At 36.2% G+C, this 21,373-nt stretch overlaps 1 protein-coding gene across 1 annotated transcript in view; it reads left to right on the top strand.

Moving 5' to 3' along the window:
- The window catches only part of LOC129768425 (sodium-coupled monocarboxylate transporter 1), a 199,954-nt gene that overhangs the window by 110,969 nt on the left and 67,612 nt on the right, over positions 1-21,373 (top strand). Inside the window, exons 7-8 of the mRNA XM_055770077.1 lie at positions 680-843; positions 1,172-1,367. Coding sequence (XP_055626052.1) covers positions 680-843; positions 1,172-1,367 — 360 coding nt within the window. The remainder of the gene's footprint in view (positions 1-679; positions 844-1,171; positions 1,368-21,373) is intronic.

Below are 21,373 nucleotides of genomic sequence, written 5' to 3'. Positions count from 1 at the left end.
GCATAGTTGTGAAATAACCAAATGTAGCAATGATTAGCATAGTTTGTTTTTTTTCTTTCCTTTAGAGGGATGATAAACAGATCCGTCGGAATAAATAAAATAGTTTCTAACAAATACTTTTCTCTTCTCTATTCTATTTTCGATTCTGGAAAAAAAACACCCATTCAACTGATTGCTACCGTTTGTGCCGACATCAAATCACCGTATGTTCGCGACCTTTCGTCTCCTGCTACGCGATTTCCTGTCACTGCGCCCGGTGCCTGGTGCCGTTGGATTGGCTTCGGTCCTATCGTTATCAACATCATCTCGCTGATGTCGCCGTTCGACGTCGCTCAACTACAATCTACCGCATGACTGCATTTCACCGGTATGTTTTTCACTGCTACTGCTGCTGCTGCGCCAACGACAACGATTACGATAACGACGACAATGGCGGGAAATGTGTTTTTTTTTCGCTTCTTCTTCTCCGTACCATTCAATGCAAATCCATCTCGTCCCACTCACTTCCGGATGTACGCGGGATCCACTGTCAACTGTGTCGTCTCGTTCCGTTTTGGATGCAATGCAACGAAAAAAAATCACGTCAAAACAAATTTTCTGGGCTACGCGCGGTTGCGATGTGTGCGCGACATGACAACTACCAATCACTCATCCTTACGCGAACATGATGATGATGCAGCCTCAGCACCAATCCGACCACTCGCCACAGCGTATACTCCGTGATAATCGGAGGCTTTTTCTATTGGACTTCACTGTTCTGCACCAATCAAGCGTCGGTTCAGAAATGTATGTCATTAAAATCGCTAAAAAAGGCAAACATAACAATTTGTTCGGCCATTCTGGGTAAGTGTTCGTTAGGAAATTTTTGAATTTTTAAATTTGGTGCGGGTTTGTTTGGGGTAAGCGATCAATGCCCTAGTATTGAATGGTAAGTTTTGACCGAAATAATTGCACGCTTTGACCCATGTTTGGACAGCTCGGAATGCCGCTTTTCTCGATTGATATGTTCCGCCGCTCCGACAAATGGGTCGGACTAGAAAGCATCATGCATGATCAACGTTTGATTTGTTCGCTATAATTAAATGTTTGTGCAATCTGACTTGTTATTTTCATGCTCGCTGGATACTGAACATGTTCTGGTTTTTTTTGTATTTCCTCATTTTTATTTCAGGGTTAGTTCTGGTGTTCCTGTTCAACTTCTACACCGGGCTGATGACTTACGCCCACTACGCGGGCTGTGATCCGCTGCGAGCCGGAATGATCACCGAGAAGGACCAATTGGTGCCGTTCTACGTGATGGATGTGTTGGGCCATGTCAAGTTCATGACGGGAATTTTCGTGGCGGGAATATTCGCCGCTAGTTTGGGGTGAGTATATCGTTTTTTTATATTTTATATTATATTTGGAGCAATTCTCTGTCAAATGAGTGAACTTTTGAATTGAGCACTGAAGGCCATTTTTAATGGGTTATTTGTTTTCGCATGTTTTGTTTTAACATCGTATTAGAATGTTGGGTGAGAGAAAATCAATCGTTAAAAATCGGCGAAATAAATGGGCTTTGTATGGAAAATATGCACCGAAAAAATTCAATATTTGAAGTGTATTCTATGTATTTTTTTCATTTACAATGTTAATAAGAGCTAATAAGACAAAAATGGAAATATCTCTGCGATTGGTCTGCGATTGAGCAAATTAGATTTTTTCAATATCTAGAAAAAAGCCTTTTAAGTAGTCTTCAAAGGGCCTGGCCGGGTAAGGGAGTAAAAAGTGCCCCCAAACCAAATCACCAGCTGTATGGCAAATATACAATATTAAATAAGAAATTTTGGCGGTTTATTTGAACCTCTATGTGGTTTAACATAGGATATATAGTGAAAAACGTTCCTTTTCGTTTATCTCACGCCAAAATAAAATTATCAAAAGTTGAAGTACAGGTCGGACTTGATTATCCGGAGTATTGGTTTTTTTTCACTCCGGATAATCGAGCCAAAACAATTTTTTTCTTTACTTGTTTTTTTTTGCATGTATTTTTCGTTTTTTGAAAATAAAAGAGGAATTTGATTTTTGATTCATCCCCTTAAAGTCAAAAAACGCCTTTCTCACATGAAAAAAAAAATTATCCAGATTCTCTCAGGAGGTGATAGACGGTCATATTTGATGAAAAAAATCCTCCTACGCATATGTTCGAATTTCAACAATGACAGAGTTACAGAACAGAACTTTTTTGTTTCGGACTCTGTTGCTTCAAACTGGCTCTACATTAAAAAGTACGCTACAGAACGAATTTTACCCCACTGTACATGTTATAGCCACTTAAACTTCACCTTAACGATGAAAGGTTACATTTCTTAATGAAATAAGCCATATTTGAAATATAAAAAAAATAGTTCTTTCCAAACTGAATATAATCGAGTACAACATTGTATATAATCGAGTCCGACCTGTACTGTATTCTATTAGTCAAATCATTTCATTTGATACCAATATTGAGAGGATTGCAAAAATACATAGTCGTCCATTTTGTGGCGGCGACCTTTTCGAATTTATGTTGTTCATAGTGTAGTGTATTCTCCAAATCAAGCCATTCAGCCATTTTTTTGCGGCGGCCAAATTTAACTTTCCAAGATCATGGAATACGCAGTTTTATAATTACAGTAGAATTAAATGTATGTTCCAAATTTCAGATCAATCATTCAACAGGAACGGGGTCAATTTTCTATTGATGTGGGACAACCCAACAAACATTCAAACATACATAGAAACAGGTCAAGCTGAATGAAACCATTCAAAAAGTAATTAGTTGTTTGGGGACTGAGGCTATTTTGAAATTTGATTTTTCATTATCTGCTATGTTCTACTAGCCGAGAACTTTCTTTTGATACATTTTTGGGCATTTTTCATGAGTAACTGTGTTCTACTTGGCAAGCCTTTTCATTTGATACCCATATTGATGGGGTTCTGAGAAAATAGGTAATCCGGCATTTTGTAGTGGCCGCCATCTTAGATTTGCATTTTTCATAAATAACTGTATTCTACTAGTCAAGCCCTTTTATTTGATACCCATATTAGCTATTCAATATAGAATTATTCAATTATTAGAATTAACAAATTAATCAAAATTTCCGAAAATCAAAAATAAAATACTCCGGATAATCGAGTCCGACCTGTACTACAAAAAATATTGAAATTTTGTATAGGGTACTAAATAAAACATTTTGGCAGCAGTACCATATATTTGAGTTTTTATATGGTACACCATAGGATCTATGGTGAAAAATGCACCTTTGGGTTTTTTTTTCACGCCATTCTCAATAGCTTTGTGACAAAAATAAGAAAAAATACTGTACATCTAGGTGTATCGATGAATACCTTCAAACAATTTTTTTCATCAAAAAATGTAATAATTAAAAAAATATTTTCATATGTGGTACAAAAATTTTTTATATATTTTCTGGAATTTAGAAATTTTGAAAAAAAAATATAACTTTGAGACCCATTTCTGCTCTAATTTTTATTGAAATGCGTTCGTATGTGTCTTTTTTCTACATATGTGGTGCAATTTTTCCCTAAATTTTTAAGAGCATTGCGAAACAATTTCTGCATCGTCTGCATCATTATTTTTATTTTCTTGAAATCGATTATTTTATTGTATTCGAGGTTTTCAATTGTAAGATTAAAATAAAAAATATATACGAAGTTGGATTTTTTTAACTGTTCTTCTCATTAATCCGAATGATCTTTCCACAATGACTTTATTTTTTCTCACAAAGCTCTATTGTACTGCTGACTCCTATGAATTTGGTAAACTATCTAAATCCAATGTAAAGATAATCTTATATATTTTAAGATACGAGAAAAAAATCTTTGTACAGCACAATGTACTAAATATACAAAATTTAGACATTCAGAAATTCAGAATAAATTAAAAATGCCCAAAAAGCTAAAAAATATTTTTTTCCTTCTCGCAATCCTCTTAAAACTTCAAGAAAAAATTACACTACATGTGGAAAAAACAACACATACGAATGCATTTAAATAAAAATTAGAACAAAGGGGGTTTCAAAGAAATTTTTTTTTTCAAAATTTCGAAATGCCTGAAAATATTTTTTTTTGCACCGCGAAAAAAAAATTTTTTACCTCCAATCTTTTGAGGATGGCGTGAAAAGAACAAAAAGTACGTTTTTCACTATAGATCCTATGTTAAACCACATAGGGGTTCAAATAAACCGCCAAAATTTCTTATTTAATATCCTATACAATATTTGCCATACAGCTGGTGATCTGATTTGCTTTTTACTCCCTTACCCGGCCAGGCCCTTTGTTCCTCGTCCAAGTTATTTTTAGTACACTATTAGGCTTTCAGGTTTTTCATGAATATACTCCGTCGTCGAGTGTTCAAATACGTGAAAACTAAAAGATTCGTAACATAAGCGCGTCATGTATTTTCTATATAGAGGATTATAGAGGTATAGAGGTTACCTTCTTGGGTTTCCAATGAATATCCTCTGTCGTCGGGTGTTCAAGTATAGCAAAATTTAAAAAATATTCGCGACGCGATGAACCGTTGAACAAATTGTCGGTCCTTTCTACTGAACAAGTGTTTTCTGGGGTACCTTCTTGGGTTACCTCTTAGGTTTCTTTGCCGTTGCAATTTCGATGAATAATATGTGTGATGAATAACGATATATATATATATATATATATATATATATATATATATATATATATATATATATATATATATATATATATATATATATATATATATATATATATATATATATATATATATATATATATATATATATATATATATATATATATATATAAGTTATCGCCAGGCCCATATAATCAAACCAGCAACCATACCCACGGCATAAGACGTGCTGTGACTGTAAACAACGGAACCGGATCGCAGCAGAGACCAACCGCGGAGGCATCAAATTATGCCGATTCAACATCTCTCCAAGTAATAATGATTTCCAACTCGTATTGTACCAAAAAGAAATTGAATAAAGATTCAGATTAAATTAGTGAGCCGACGAGAACAGTCGCGTTTTCCTTTTTAGCTTTAGCTTAGTTTAGTTAGTCTTTTTTTAAAAACTCCACTTCCTCACATGGGAAGTTAAGTGGCGCAGTCGGTAGGGTTAGTTAGCGCCCCGTGTTGAGTGTTTAGTGAAAGTGTTCCCTGAGTGCATATCAGATACAAAACGCAGCAGCTGACACATCACGGAGCTAACGACCTGCTTCTACATAAAAAGAACCCAAAGGATATGGGACCATTTCTTTTTCTAAGGTAAGAATTTTATTTTATTCTACTAAATAAATAAGAAAAATAAAAGTGAAATAAAACAATACATACCAATCACTCAATTACGATTTAACTATCTATCAAGTGCCAAAATAATTAAAGGGTTTATTCTATTAAATAAATAAGAGATATAAGTGAAATAAAATACTTTCAAAAGAACAATAAGTACACCGTAAAATAGTGATTTGATTATTTACTTTTATCAAGTGCGGAATTAATTAAAGTAAAAATGGATGCGCATATTGCAGAATTGCAACAAGCCATCATGGACCGAGATGATCAAATTCAACAGCTTCAGCTTGAGATACAAGGCGCCGTTGAAGCAGTACGCGCTGCTCAACATGCCGCCCCACAAATTGTTGCTCCGCAAGCAGCACAAATTATTCAACATCAACCTGAACCTGTGAACGTTCAAAACGATGTTGCCAACAATTTTGCCAGAACAGAAACAATAATAAAATCTTTGCAAACACCACAAATCATAAGGGACATCGCTTGTTTCGATGGAAACCCAGTGAAACTGCACAGTTTCATCAAATGCATCGACAATTTAATTCCACTTCTGGCCGAAGCTAGAAATTCCCCTATATTTCAAGTCTGGATGCAAGCCATCCGTAGCAAAATAATAGGAGATGCCGATACCGTTCTGGAAATTTACGGCACCTCGACAGATTGGGACGATATTAAAAACACATTGATTACACATTATAGCGATAAGCGTGACGAAATTTCCCTCACGCGGGATTTATTTAAATCGAACCAGAGCACTACCGTAGAAGAATTTTATAGTCGGATTTCTCATTCAATTTCACTGCTAGTGAATCTTCTCAATTTGAACGAAAATAATGCTGACGTGAAAGCAGCGAAAAATTCATTTTATCAAGAATTAGGTCTAAAAGTATTTTTGGCAGGATTAAAGGATCCACTTGGACCAATCATAAGAGCGCAATGTCCAAAAACACTAAAGGAAGCGTTACGACTCTGCCTCGAGGAAGGAAATTATAATTATGTTAGAAACCCTTTTAAAGCTGCACCCCCAATTCCACCAAGACCCAACAATTCGATCCCAAATTTATTCCAACAATACCCTAGATCATCACAGCAACATTCTAGGCCATTCCAATTACAACATAGACCATTCCAACCACCACATAGACAATTCCAACCACAACATAGAGCATTTCAACCACAACCTAGAGCATTGCAACCACCTTTCCATCCACCTCCAAGAGCTCATCACTCACAATCTTTCAATCAACCACGCTTCAACTTACCGAATCCCCAAATGGACGCGTATGTACAAAGACCCAACGATCAACAACCGAGACCGGTACCGATGGAGGTTGACCACTCCATGAGAACTCGTCAAGTCAATTATATGAATAGACCCAACTTCCAAATTCCTGAGGAATTAAATCCTGAAAATTACTATTACCCCAATAATGACGAATACTATTACGCATATCAAAATTTCGAAAACCAAAGCAATGAGATTTGCTCAGAAACCCAGCCATCAGACCAACAAATTGAAACCAATAACGAAGAGAAAATCACAAATGAAATCGATGACCTAAATTTTCGACAGCAGGATGCAGAATTCAATCCAACGTAAATAATTTCATACCTTATATCGAAGTTCCTACTTCGAAAGGAGTTTTAAAATTTTTAATAGATACCGGGGCAAATAAAAACTACATAAGCACTCGACATGTTAACTTTGAAAATTGCAGACACACCGATCCAGCCATTGTCACTAATATTAACGGTTCTCATACAATTAATCGTTTTGTAGAATTCAATCCATTCATTCAAGTGCCTCAAACACAAAAATTGCAATTTTACGTTTTTGACTTTCATCCATTTTTTGATGGACTGATTGGTTACGAATCTTTACGAATGCTTCGAATCGACATTCTCACAAATACAAATGAGTTACAATTTCCTACTGGGAAAATAAAAATGAAAAGAAAATATCCGTTTGCTACTGAAATACAATTGAATCCTGAAGAAACGAAAGTAGTGAGCCTTCCAGTAACAATCAGTGAAGGAGATTTCTTCGTGAACACTGACATGAATATTTCCGATACCACATTTATTCACTCTGGAATATACAACGCCGTAAACAATCGTGCTTTCATGACAATTACTAATTACTCAAAGGAACCTACTAAAATTAACATTGAGAAACCCTTTGAATTCGAATTGAATAATTTTGAAACACAAATTCGCTCAACAACTCCAGTTCCAATAAACCGAAGACTTTTTGATCAACTAAGATTGAATCCCCTCAACTCAGAAGAAAAATCGAAGCTACTGAAAATAATTGCGGAAAACCAAGATGTTTTTCTATTAGAAGGAGAAGCTTTATCATTCACTAATGCTATTAAGCATAATATTCAAACAAAAGACGATTTACCAATTTATGCCAAATCATACAGGTACCCTTTTTGCCATCGAGAAGAAGTGCAGAAACAAATATCCCAGATGTTACAACAGGGTATTATAAGACACTCAGTTAGCCCGTGGACCTCTCCAGTTTGGATAGTTCCCAAGAAGCTAGACGCCTCTGGCAAAAAGAAATGGAGATTAGTGATTGACTATCGTAAACTGAACGATAAAACAATCAACGATCGGTACCCAATCCCCAACATTTCCGATATTCTCGATAAGCTTGGGAGATGTAATTATTTTTCTACTATTGATTTAGCGTCTGGTTTTCACCAGATAGAAGTCGAGAAAACAGACATTCCAAAGACGGCTTTTAGTGTCGAAAATGGGCACTATGAGTTCTTACGAATGCCATTTGGACTCAAGAATGCGCCATCCACATATCAAAGAGTGATGGACAATATTCTTAGAGAGCATATTGGTTTGCGATGTTTCATCTATATGGATGATATCATCGTTTTTTCTACAAGTTTGCAAGAACATTTAGACAATCTAAAGAAAATTTTTGATTCATTGTCTAAATATAATATGAAAATTCAGCTGGATAAGTGCGAATTTCTAAGTAAAGAAGTCGCCTTTCTGGGACATGTCGTCACATCCGAAGGTGTGAGACCCAACCCGGATAAAATCGAGTCAATTCAAAATTGGCCTTTACCTAAGAGTGATAAAGAACTTCGAGGATTTCTAGGAATACTCGGTTATTATAGAAAATTTATAAAGGACTTTGCAAAAATTGCAAAACCTTTGACTAACTCTTTGAGAAAAGGTGAAAAAATAGTTCACAATGAAGACTTCGTAAAGGCATTTGACAAATGCAAAAACATTTTGACCAGTAGTGACATCCTTCAGTACCCAGACTTCACAAAACCTTTTATTTTGACCACTGACGCGTCTAATCACGCAATAGGTGCCGTACTTTCGCAAGGGCCAATAGGTAAAGATAGGCCAATTGCCTATGCCTCTCGTACCCTTAATAAATCCGAGGAGAACTACTCCACAATAGAAAAGGAGCTATTAGCAATAGTTTGGGGTTGCAAACATTTCAGACCATACCTTTATGGCAACAGATTTACACTTTATACTGATCACAAACCGCTCACCTACAGCCTAAACCTCAAAGAACCAAATGAAAGGCTCATTCATTGGCGGTTAAGTTTATCAGAATTTGATTTTGACATCCAATACAAACCTGGCAAACAGAATGTGGTAGCCGATGGATTGTCCAGAGTTTTCCACGAACTTAACATTAATGAAACTGATTCATCTTCCGACGATATCACCGTGCATTCAGCGAATACTGATGATTCAGAATTCATACAATGCACAGAGGCTCCCATAAATTATTTCCATAATCAAATTATACTCAAAATTGGTGAAGAAAGTACTACTTTCGAAGAAGTGTTTCCCAGAGTTTACAGGCGGACTATTACCAAAGTAATATTTGGCGTACCGTTTCTAATTAAAATGTTTAAAGAATATATGGACCCTCGACGCACAAATTGCATAATATGTCCAGAAAATCTCATAAACCAAATTCAAATAGTTTATAAAAATTATTTCAGTAGATGTCGTACTTTCAAGGTTAGAATATCACAACGCTCACTAATAGACGTGAGATCCGATGAGGAGCAAGATACTTTAATTGAAGAAACTCACGAAATTGCACATCGTGGAATTCAAGAAAATCTGGCAGTAATGAGAAGAAGATTCTATTTTCCAAAAATGAAAATTAAGATAAGGAAGTTTATCATATTATGTAATACCTGCAATCGAATGAAGTATGAGAGAAAACCGTATAAGATTCTTCTAGGCGAAACCCCTATCCCAAAGCAACCATTGGATATTATCCACATTGATGTGTTAATATCCCAACCTAATTTATTTTTATCAATTATAGACAAACTGTCTAAATTTGGATTTCTACTTCCTATTAAATCAAGAACCACAGTAGACATTAGAAAAGCTATTGTCAAATTTATTTCATTATACGGAACACCTAAAATGATAATATCTGATAATGAACCAGCATTCAAATCCATTGAAATGCGGGACATGCTAGACAAACTTCATATTCAACAGTATTTTACACCAACCAACTACAGTGAACAAAATGGAACGGTAGAACGATTCCATTCAACAATAGAAGAAATTTTCAGATGCAATAAAGACAAATATGAGAATGTCACCAATAAGGAAATGTTTCAAATATCGTGTAGCTTGTACAATAATACAATTCACAGCTCTACCAATATGAGACCTCGCGAAATATTCTACGGAATAAAAAGCGAAGAAGAACGACCTTTAGATAGAGCCCAGCTTTTGGAATACCGTGACAAAATTTATAAAGAAGCAGAGGCTAGAGCTACTGATACACAGCAGAAACAACATCAACAACAAAATGCATCTAGAGAAGACCCACCATTACTTGAAGCCGATCAAACAGTTTTTAATAGACGTATTAAAGCAAAAACTAAAGAATGGTTTCAACCTGTTAAAGTTGTCGAAGACAGGAACCAAACGTATGAAGACGATAAAAATAGGAAACTACATAAAGCAAAAATGCGTAGAATAAGGAAGTAATAAAATGAACTCTAATCTATTTTTCTATTTTAGGATATGGACCGCCGTCCGAACTCTCTTATTTCTCGTTTTAGTATCTGGAACTATGGGCAGGCAACCTACCATACAAATAATGGAACTTAGTCACAATCCAGGTCTGCTAGCAATAGCATCAGGTAAAAACTACATCAAAGATGGGGAACACAAAATTTACCACATCATAGATTTCGAAATTTATCACTCCACTTTGATAACGATAAAAAATATGATCGACGGAATAAAGAATATTTGCAATACATCGGAATTGAACGAAATTATCCTTTCAAAATTTAATAATCTTAACTATCTTTATCATAGCCTTCAGAATAAACCACGACCCAAAAGAGGATTATTGAATTTTGTGGGAAGCGGAATAAAATTTATCACCGGAAACTTGGATAACGAAGATTACAATGAAATTATTAAAGATTTGGAGGAGCTAAGAATTAAAGGCAATCAACTTATCAATGAAAATAACAAACAAGCCAAGATAAAAACAGAATAGATACAATTATAAAACAAATTAATAAACAGCAAGAAATCATTGTCAAAAATTTCAATCAGGCTCGTATGGATAACACAGCAAAACAAATACAAATAATCAAAGATGTAATGAAAATCAACATGTTACTAGATAACTTAATCTCACATTTCAAGGACATAGCAGAGTCGATTCATTTAGCAAAACTTAACATTATCTCGAAACATATCCTCCACCCAGAAGAACTTTTGTTTTCAATAGAAAGATTAGAAGAAAAAGGCATAGAAATCAAAAATATAGAGCAAGCTTACGACTTCCTTGAAATATCTGCATTTTTTAATTCATCTGAACTGATATTTGTAGTCAAGATACCTTCTCTTCAAAATGTAACATATAGTAATTTGATACTAGAAACCTTACCAGTTGGAAACAAGATATTGAACATACCAGCAAACAAAGCAATGACGAGCGAGATAGGAACTTACTTCATCACGAGAGAATGTCAGCAGATCGAGCAGAACAACATTTGTAACGAAGACATGCTCCTAAACTACAGCGATGATAAATGCTTCTCAAAAATATTACGAGGATTTACTGGAAATTGTACGTTTGAAAAATATGAACGGAAAAATGAAATCAAGCTTCTAACTGATCACCATGTCGTTTTAAAATCTATGATTCCTCTGGAAATCAAAACAAACTGCGGAATTACTGATAGAAATTTATCTGGATTATTTTTGATTGAGTTTCATAACTGCAGCATCGAGGTGAACAAAACAACATTTACAAACACAGAAATAATCAGAAACGAAATTCCAATAATACTCCCTTTCGATGGTTTGAAAATCGAAGTACAAATTACCCAAAACCAGACCGCTATTGAAGATCTACACATTATCAACAGAAATCATCTGGATTCATTGGTGGAAAGCTATAAAATTCACCATTACTCATCAATGAGTTTATCTATTGTCAGTATCCTGGGAGTTATAATAATGATCGTGCTGTACTTAATAAAATCCAAAAGCATCAATATCAGAATTCTTGGAAAACCTCAACCACACGAATCTTTCTTAGATCGTTTACCAAAACCAGCAGAAAATCCCATAACAGCATCCGAAGAAGCTAAATCATCCTCAGTGAGCCGGGACGTCTCATTCTTACCAAAGGGAGAAGTTATCGCCAGGTCCACAAGTTATCGCCAGGCCCATATAATCAAACCAGCAACCATACCCACGGCATAAGACGTGCTGTGACTGTAAACAACGGAACCGGATCGCAGCAGAGACCAACCGCGGAGGCATCAAATTATGCCGATTCAACATCTCTCCAAGTAATAATGATTTCCAACTCGTATTGTACCAAAAAGAAATTGAATAAAGATTCAGATTAAATTGGTGAGCCGACGAGAACAGTCGCGTTTTCCTTTTTAGCTTTAGCTTAGTTTAGTTAGTCTTTTTTTAAAAACTCCACTTCCTCACATGGGAAGTTAAGTTATATATATATATATATATATATATATATATATATATATATATATATATATATATATATATATATATATATATATATATATATATATATATATATATATATATATTTGGTCTCTAATAGATTCTACAAATATTCTATCGGTAACCTTTCCAGGTTTCCCAAAGACTGTCCGCTCTCGCGATTGGGGTTTAATAATGAGTACACGTGATGAATAACAGAACATAATGCTTCTTTCTTAACCTGCGTCGTCGCGATTAGAGCCCGATAAAAACGTTACTTTTGGCATGAACTTTGAAGAAGCCTCTAACGGAAATTTCAAAGGAGACAATCTCATGGTATTGATAGGATTTTCGCGAAGAGCTTCTGAACTATTTCTTCATCCCATTCACGGAAGACAAAATGGATGACAACGTTATCTTCCAACAAGATCGCGCCGTTATTCATATAAGTAAGAAGACTATGGTAGGGTTTTCCGATAGTAACATCAAGATTATGGAGTGAACAGCTCGTAGTCCTGAACTGAATGCCATTTACAACCTTTGGGGGATCCTCACGAGACGCGCTCACAGTGGCGGCCGGCAAATTGGAACAGTTCGTGAGCCGCAAATACCGTTCTGAATCATATTTCGGACAACATCATATTTCGGATACTTTGTTCAAATATCATGAAATGCTTAGTGCACTGATGATATAACAATCAAATTAATTTCACAATTTCTTCTATAGAGTAATCCCTTGGTTTGACTTACATTTGAATTATAACATAATCGGCAGAAATCTTACAACACTACTCATTATCGTTTGTGTTTGACGTTTCCCTAGCGTGAGCACGTAAAATTTACCCATTCATAAATATATAAATTTCTCCCGTGTTTCATCAGTTCTCATCATCGTTTAGAATTTACTGTGATACGCTTGGTAAGTGTTTCGCTGTTGACTATAAAATATAGTCAAGTGTAATGTAATTTTCGTCCAAAAAATTACAAAATAAGTGTCCGAAATTTGAATTCAATCTGTCCGAAATTTGATTTAGTGTCCGAAGTTTAATTCGCTTCATTTGAAAAGCGTTTTATTCGATGATTTTTTTTTGTGTTTTCAATTAAATAGGTACCAAAGTAGAAAGCGTAAAAAAGCATATTGAACTAATTTATTAAAAATATCAACCAAATAATACCTGTGCATAAAGTTTAGATGTGTTTTCTGCATCATATGCCTTAAGCGTCCGAAATATGATTCAGAACGGTATGTGTAAGAAATGAATGAAACGAAATTCAACAATCAATCCAAAATAATTTAATTGATTCAATAACGAACCGAATGTTAAAAAAAACTTTAATCATGATGAGTTTCGAGAGAAAACGGTAAATTTCGATGTTATTTCTAAGCACAAATTTCAGCTATGTATTCTATGTAGTCTTATTTATTCGGTTTAGATGACATTTATTAGGGATATCATTCAGCACGACATGTCCGATTTTGAAATACTTTTGGGGTGTCCTGATTTTTTACTAACATTATTTATTTATTTATTTATGTTTAGCAACAGGTAAAATGTTCACCCCAATGACAACAAATTCTACTCGCTCTATACAACAGATTTTTAAACACTGCGGAAACTACATTTGTTTTTATAACGAGAAACATTTGAAGTCGAACACAACGTAGCATTTGTTGAAGATTCGGCACATTATTCGCATGGGATCGTTGAGTCCATAGTTGGTTGGTGAGGGACGGTTATACAAGAAAATATGTGGGCGTAAATTCCGGTTTATTTCCGGTTTCCGGTTTATTTTCCGATTTATTTTTCATTTTCTAGCATTTGTCCTGCTTTTCATAAGAAATTCATTTTTGTTGATGAACCATAATTTACGTTCAGTGTTTTTAGTTTTTCAAGGAAAACTTTTTTATTGGTGACTAAAATTTTGCCAGCATGTAAATAGTGTGTTGAATTGTCCACTGTTTTCAATCAGAATTTTAGTTTCACCGGCCACGGTGTTGTCTTTGTTTTGTCTCGATATCGTTAGGTGTTCTTTTAATGTGTTAACGGAAGTCTTATTTGACCGACGAATTATTATGAAGCTAGATTATGCATATGTTATTCATTAGTGTCGGTAGGTACATTTGGTCATTTTGTTGAATCGTAGGTATGAATTCAACAATGAACCATTACAGGTAAATCTGATTTGGAAAAGCATAACCAAACACCGGAACATTTACAAAAATATGATATATTCATCCACTTCCAATTCCATGCTGAACTATGTGGTGCAAAAATCATGTCTAGCCCAGAAGATTTGGACTGCAGAAGCAGCGCTTTCTTTTCATACTGTGCATGATAGTGTTCCATAACAGCATCACGTTTGATGACTCGTAAACCTCCACACAATCTTCTATTTCCCTCGCATAGATCGTCCGAGAAACATATTAAATAAATAAATTTGAGTATTTTGATCTCTTGAGGTGCGAATAAAAAGTTTTTTTTAAATTAAATCGTTTATTTTTACAGGCCCAGTTACATAAGTTTAAAGGAGCCAACCTCTGAGCTATATTTTAACTTGAATATATTAACATGTTTCCTTAATTCTATGGTTAATAAAATAGGAAACCGTAATAAAAAGTTGATTTTATTAATATCATCTCAAAAAATTACAACATTTTGAACATCTTCTTTACAATTCTACACATTACTTAACAACAACTATAGCAATATGTATGAAAATTTACGCCAATTGAAACATTCTTCTGGAATGTCGAAACAAAATTCAAAACTCAAGGTTTCCTTATTTCCTTCAGGATCAAGCAGGATTCCCGATTTTTCAGACAGATTTCACCTATTAGTTATAAGATATTAGCAGGACAACTCGATTTAGTCAGATAACCCTCAGTCGCCGCGAAATCGAATTCGTATTGGATAATTCTATTTGGGAATCAATATTTCAACCGTAACAAACTTCTGCACGTGAACACACGCACGCGTACGTTCCCACATCCTTCCGGGGGTATCCCCACGCCGGTAATCCAGTAATAACCTTCTAATTGGCGCTAAATTGTTGAAAAATTTAAATCGGACTAATTTTAATTGAATCCATCACTATTCCCGGATGGGTGCACTCACACGGGCTTGATTGAAGCCAGCGGGACGAATTTAATGAACCGCATCCGTTCGTTGCGCGGTTCGTCCCGCCGGATTTGGAGTAATTAAAATTGATAATTTTGCGCGCGCTCTTGTAACACGTGGTGTAAAAGCTGAGCAGATTCTCCAAAAATTGATCCAATTATGGGGAACAGATCGAAAATGTGGCTCATGCTGCGTTACATATGGGTGTGTGTGTGTGTGCCCGCATAGCGCTCCGTTCGATCGGAAGAGAATCAGAATGTTCTGTTTAATTAAATTTAGTGCGAAAATTCCATTCCTTACCTGTTTGCGAGTGACACTCCGTCGTATGTCGAGCGTTTCCGTTTCTGAGCGTATTCTTTGCCGGATGCCCTTGGCTTTGGTTTCATCTCTAGATTCCTGCGTATTTCCCCGCGTTCCCGCCTTTACAGAGAAGGATGCGGACGATTGTGAAGCGGGAGATTGGTTAATTTATTTTGCGACTGATGGGTATCCTGCTGCGAGAGTGCAAGTACGTGTGAATCCGCTATCTGCGTTGTTAGGAGCGTGAAAATTCCATTACGCTCCAGCTCGGCTCGATTAGGTTTTAATTAATTCATATTAAACGACGATGCGGCCGACCCAACCGCAGTATCCCCAAGCGAGGATTGGAAGCAGATTGACGTTTTTAATAAGCGATTTTTGCGCTCAACGACCGGGAATTTTTTTTTGCTTTTTTTTATGCATACGAGAATTGATCCCAACTGGTTTGTTTTAATAATTTGTCGACATGTCTCTCAAAAGAGCAACTTTATGGTTCAGTAATACAATATAGGTCATGTGGAAAATTGATATCATCATCACTCATCGCGAGAATGGCGTTCTTCCCTAATTTGGCTTTTTCTTCAGAGACCCGTCGATAATCGACTCATTAAATAATGTAAGCTTCCCATCAAAACTTTACTGTATTTTCGACGATGGCGCCCACACAACCAGACTCGTCCATCATTTTTGACATAATCATGATCGTCACTATCATTTCCGGCAGCAAAATCAAAGCTGCTGATGGTCATTGACGAAATTTCCCCTCTCATAGGGCTAAGTTAGTATGCCCTTCGGGCAGCCAGGCAGACTGCCAGTGAGTAAGGTGTGCGAAACCGAAGAATGATAAAGCTATCATCATCGGCTCTCCGGAGTACACTTTTCCGTTTGATGACTTATTTATCAACTCTCCACCGATACGGAAGCGGAAAGCTCTCATCGATAGGGCTCGATGAGCCCCCGCCTAGAGCCGGGCTGAAGGTTAAAGTTTGATAACTTCTTAATAGATACGATTAGGCGGCTTTATGGGTAATCCATAAACGGGAGCAGGCCAACGCTGCAGGGACTCCCCCGCGTGAAAGGTGCCATTTGGTTTGCTACTTTAAAGATGGATTGAGATGGTAGGAAATTGAATTGAATTTAAGAAATTGAATAAGAATTTAAGAAGCGAACGTGCTCTAAGTTCTCTGCAATTGAATTCAGTCATTGTGAACCAGTGTTATTAGATCAAAAGCCTATTAAAACAGCATCATGAGCATCCGAGCTAGTTTCTGTCCCATTGTCCGAAGTTTCCATCATTTACCGCACCTGAAAGGGAACAAAATCCGGTACAGTCATCGCCAGGAAGTCAATAGTTACTCTAGCTTTCTCTCCAAGCGAGTTGGGTCAGCTTGGCTCAATCGTTAGCACACACTTTTTCATAAACTTTCCCCCCTTTGGTTGTATACACGCGCTCACTCAACCCAACAGCAAAAAAGAAGAAAAAAATCGAGCAGTTAATATGAGGCTGTAAAAGGTCCTCTTAGAGTTGATATGGCAGCGCATAAAAATGTCACATTAACATAATAATAAAAATTTTCCATTCGTTTGCCTTTTGTCGGCAGATGCGCTGCGTTGCGAAAGTGTGGGACCCACTTTTCAAGTGTGAGGGGGAGGTGTTTTTGGGCGGAGAGGAGGCAGTGGTCCTGGAACCGGAAATTCTTTATGTGGGTTATATCGTTTTGAACGTATGATGCGATGGGACACGTGTGCGATGTTTGACATTGACTCGAGTGCTTCGAGCAGTCAAGAGTTGTGTTGCTTGGAAGATAGATTTCTCTGTCTGCTGAACGGTTTTTGAGACTGAGCACTTATTGCTGTCTTTAGAGGAACATTGGTTAGATATGAGAGTGGTTGGATGAATTTCTTGAGAATAGTATATTCACGAGTAGAGTTATGGACGAACACTGCGGCTATTTTATATAGCTACTCTCACGTTTCAAGTTTCATTCCTGTACCAACTATAAAATTGGGCTACATCTTATTGTGTGTCTTAAAAAATATTTATATAGGGTAAATGATCTTGGTTTGTCCGATTTGTGGTGTTTCAACGCTACTAGTGAATGCAAATCGATTTTTCTTCATGAAAATCACATATAGGGTTGGGGAAAAATAAATGTCGTATTTCTGATCGAAATTTGACGCTTTATTTAACATACTTAAAATTATTCAATTTAAGTCAAATATGCGCTGTGTTGTTCGCAAACTTGTTGCAACTTAGAAGGCAACTTCATTATCCTTATAAATCCCCCCCTACTTATTTGCAAAAAACTCAGACAGCCAGTTTTCGCAAGCCTCTTTTGAGGCCAACTTAGTATCACCAAGAGCGTTTTGCATGGACCGGAAGAGATGATAATCACTTGGAGCCAGGTCCGGACTATACGGTGGGTGCAATAGCTTCTGGCGGGTCATCAAAGATGTGTGAGGCCGAGCGTTGTCCTGGTGGAAAACAACACCATTCCTATTGATCATTTCTGGCCGCTTCTGGTCAATCGCCTGCTTCAAACGGTCAAGCTGCTCACAGTAGAGAACCGAGTTGAGGGTCTGGTCATAGTTGAGCAGCTCATAGTAGATGATTCCCTTCCAATCCCACCGAACACACAGCAAAACCTTCCTGGCCGTCAATTCGGGCTTGGCGATGGTTTGGGCCGGCTCACCGCGCTTCGACCACGACTTTTTTCGCTTTAGGTTGTCGTACGTGATCCACTTTTCATCACCAGTCACCAAATTCTTCCAAAATGGGTTTATTCCGTTTCAGCAGTGCATCGCAGGCGTTGACTCGGTCTAAAAGATTTTTTGCGTCAACTCGTGTGGCACCCATACATCAAGCTTTTTTTGGAATCCAATCTTCTGCAAATGGTTCCAAACGGTTTTATGGTCTATACCCAGTTCCTGTCCAATCGAGCGAGTGCTCACATGTCGGTCCACTTGGATGATTTCAACGATTTTGTCGGTTTCCACGACGATTGGCCTACCAGAATGGGGTGTATCTTCGACAGCCACTACACCAGAACGAAATCGATCAAACCAACGCTGTGCTGCGCGAATCGTTACAGTATCGGGTCCATATACCACACGATTTTTTTCGGCCGCCTTCGTTGCCGTTTAACCTCGCAGGTAGTAAAAACGCAAAATATGGTGAATTTCTTGCTTGGTGGACTCCATCTTTGACGCGCTATAACGTGAGACTGAAAAGGACAATCACAACACTGTCAAAACGACACTTAAATCACATATTGTCGTCTTTAAATAGCCGTATAGTATGACCCGATGCGATAAGTACAACACAAGATATCTTTAAGTGTTGCCATATATTGACAATATACGACATTTCTTTTTCCCCAACCCAATATAATCGATACGAGTTTGGGTTTGTTGAGAAGCCCCAAGTCTTTAGTTGCTAATACTAATATAAGGGACAAATGATGAAGTCACTAATTGTGGATAATGGAAATCCAACGTGCACCATGATTTTATTTTAGTCTTATCAATGCCATAGACTAATGAAGGAGAGATGTGATAACTGCTAACTGCTACTTGCCTAATTATTTTCTAGCTTTTAGTACATTGTTATGTTTAATCACAATTAAACCGTTTAACTTAAAAAGTTTTTTTTACTTATTTTATTTTCTAGTTTTTAGTACATTATTTGTTTCATTAGAATATTTCTCTACAATAAAACCATTGTACTGTATTCTATCAGTCAAAAAATTCATTTGATACCGATATTGAGTTGATTGCAGAAAATACATAGTGTGTTCTCCATGTCAAGTTCGTTCGTTTGATACACATATCTCAATGAACCTTTTTTTGAGATGATATGGAATCAGCTATTTTGTAGCGGCGGCCAAATTGGATTTTTCAAGATAAGCAGTTTTAAAATGACAGCAGAGATAAAGGTATTTTATAAATTCGGTCAGTTCCTATTGATCAAATTTCTATTAATGTGGGACAACCCTACAGACATACAAATGTATGTTTGTATGTATGTAGGGTTGTCCAACATTAATCTATACACACGAACAGTTCAAACTAAATAAAACCGTTTAGAAAGTAATTTGCTATTTTGTGATTGCGGCCATCTTGGATTTGGATTTTTCATGATCTACTGTGATCTACTAGTCAAGTCCTTTCATTTGATACCCATATTAATCGGGTTTCGGCAAAATATGCAGCCCGCCATTTGATAGTGCCAGTCATCATAGATTTGCATTTTTCATAAATAACCGTATTCTACTAGTCAAACCCTTTCATTTGATACCCATATTGATGGGGTTTTGAAAAACCCATATTGATGGATTAGAGCATTCAAAAAAGTGGACAAACCATGATCATATTTTCGACTGGACAAACCTAAATCATTTACCTTACGATGCTTCGAAGATTCGCTTCTTTCAGGTTAGCAATGTAGTTGTATAAGTAACACAATGATTATCTAGATGTATTTCACTGGATTACTCTTTTTCTTTCTTTCTTTCTTTTATTTATTCATATTTTGCAACTTAAGACCAAGTCTTTTTTATGTTACATTGAATGAGTTCCTAGTAGAAAGTGCCACTAATTAATTTTGATTGGAGATTGTTAAGCTACACATAATGTTCAAACACTGTTAATCAAAAAAAAAGCTCTTTACAATTGCTCTCTGACAAATTAATGTTTTTAGTCATAAACTATAATTTGTTGTGTTGTTATTCCACTGAAAAGCAGTTTTATTTCTGATCTTCAAAGTAAATTGCAGACCAATATATATTATGAAGCATTTATTTTACAAAATGTGCAAACCATCATCAAGTTTTGTCGTAGATTAAAATTCAAACTAAATCATTAGATAAACTTCTTCTACCAAATGGGAAAAAATCTAATTCCTCTCTCAGAACTCACCAACAACAGGTAATCTATCGAAACGATATTAGTTGGTTATATTTTTCATCGGAGAAGATTATTTATTGTTTAAAAAAATCAAAAAATTAATAGTTGAATAGGTCCATATGATAACTATAAATTTTAACGTGTCAAAATATCTTGCGTATAATTTTCGTAAGCCAACTATAATTTTTTTTTCTTCAGAGTTTTCCGAAAATTTTCAATTGTCTTGTTTGGTTGAAATATGTGCATTGTTTTTATGGGACCCCCTCTCCTTTCCAGAGGAGGAAGGGGTCTCAGAATATGTTTGCATTCTCGTCGAAAACTGTTCAAGGTATTTTTATGCTGTTTTATGCTGTTGAAGTTTTTGTCCTTAAGTGAATTTTGCAGGTACCTGAACCTGTGATAATCTGTAGGTGCAATATCCGGTTAGTTTAGCTGATGGGATAGCGAATCCTAGGAAGGCTCCCGAAACTTTCGTTGCGTTTATGGAGCGAGTCGTTTCACAAACGCAATGAAGATGCTAACCTGATGGAACATCTTTTTTTACACAAAATTCGTGCTTTAATAAATGTCGGCGCGAATTGCTTTGGAATAAGCGAATAAGCGAAAAAAAGATCAAATATTATTCAAGGCGATGTTGAAAGAAGGTTGGTATCTCTGTCTGTAAGGGAGTTAGAGTTTGAGCTTTGTTTATTTCAGATCGAATAATGTTGGTGCTAGT

The sequence above is a fragment of the Toxorhynchites rutilus genome, chromosome 2 (genome assembly GCF_029784135.1).
Source record: "Toxorhynchites rutilus septentrionalis strain SRP chromosome 2, ASM2978413v1, whole genome shotgun sequence".
In the NCBI taxonomy this organism is placed as follows: Eukaryota; Metazoa; Arthropoda; class Insecta; order Diptera; family Culicidae; genus Toxorhynchites; species Toxorhynchites rutilus.
The sequence above is the reverse complement of the archived record's forward strand: the minus strand, read 5'-3'. Positions and strand labels throughout refer to the sequence as shown.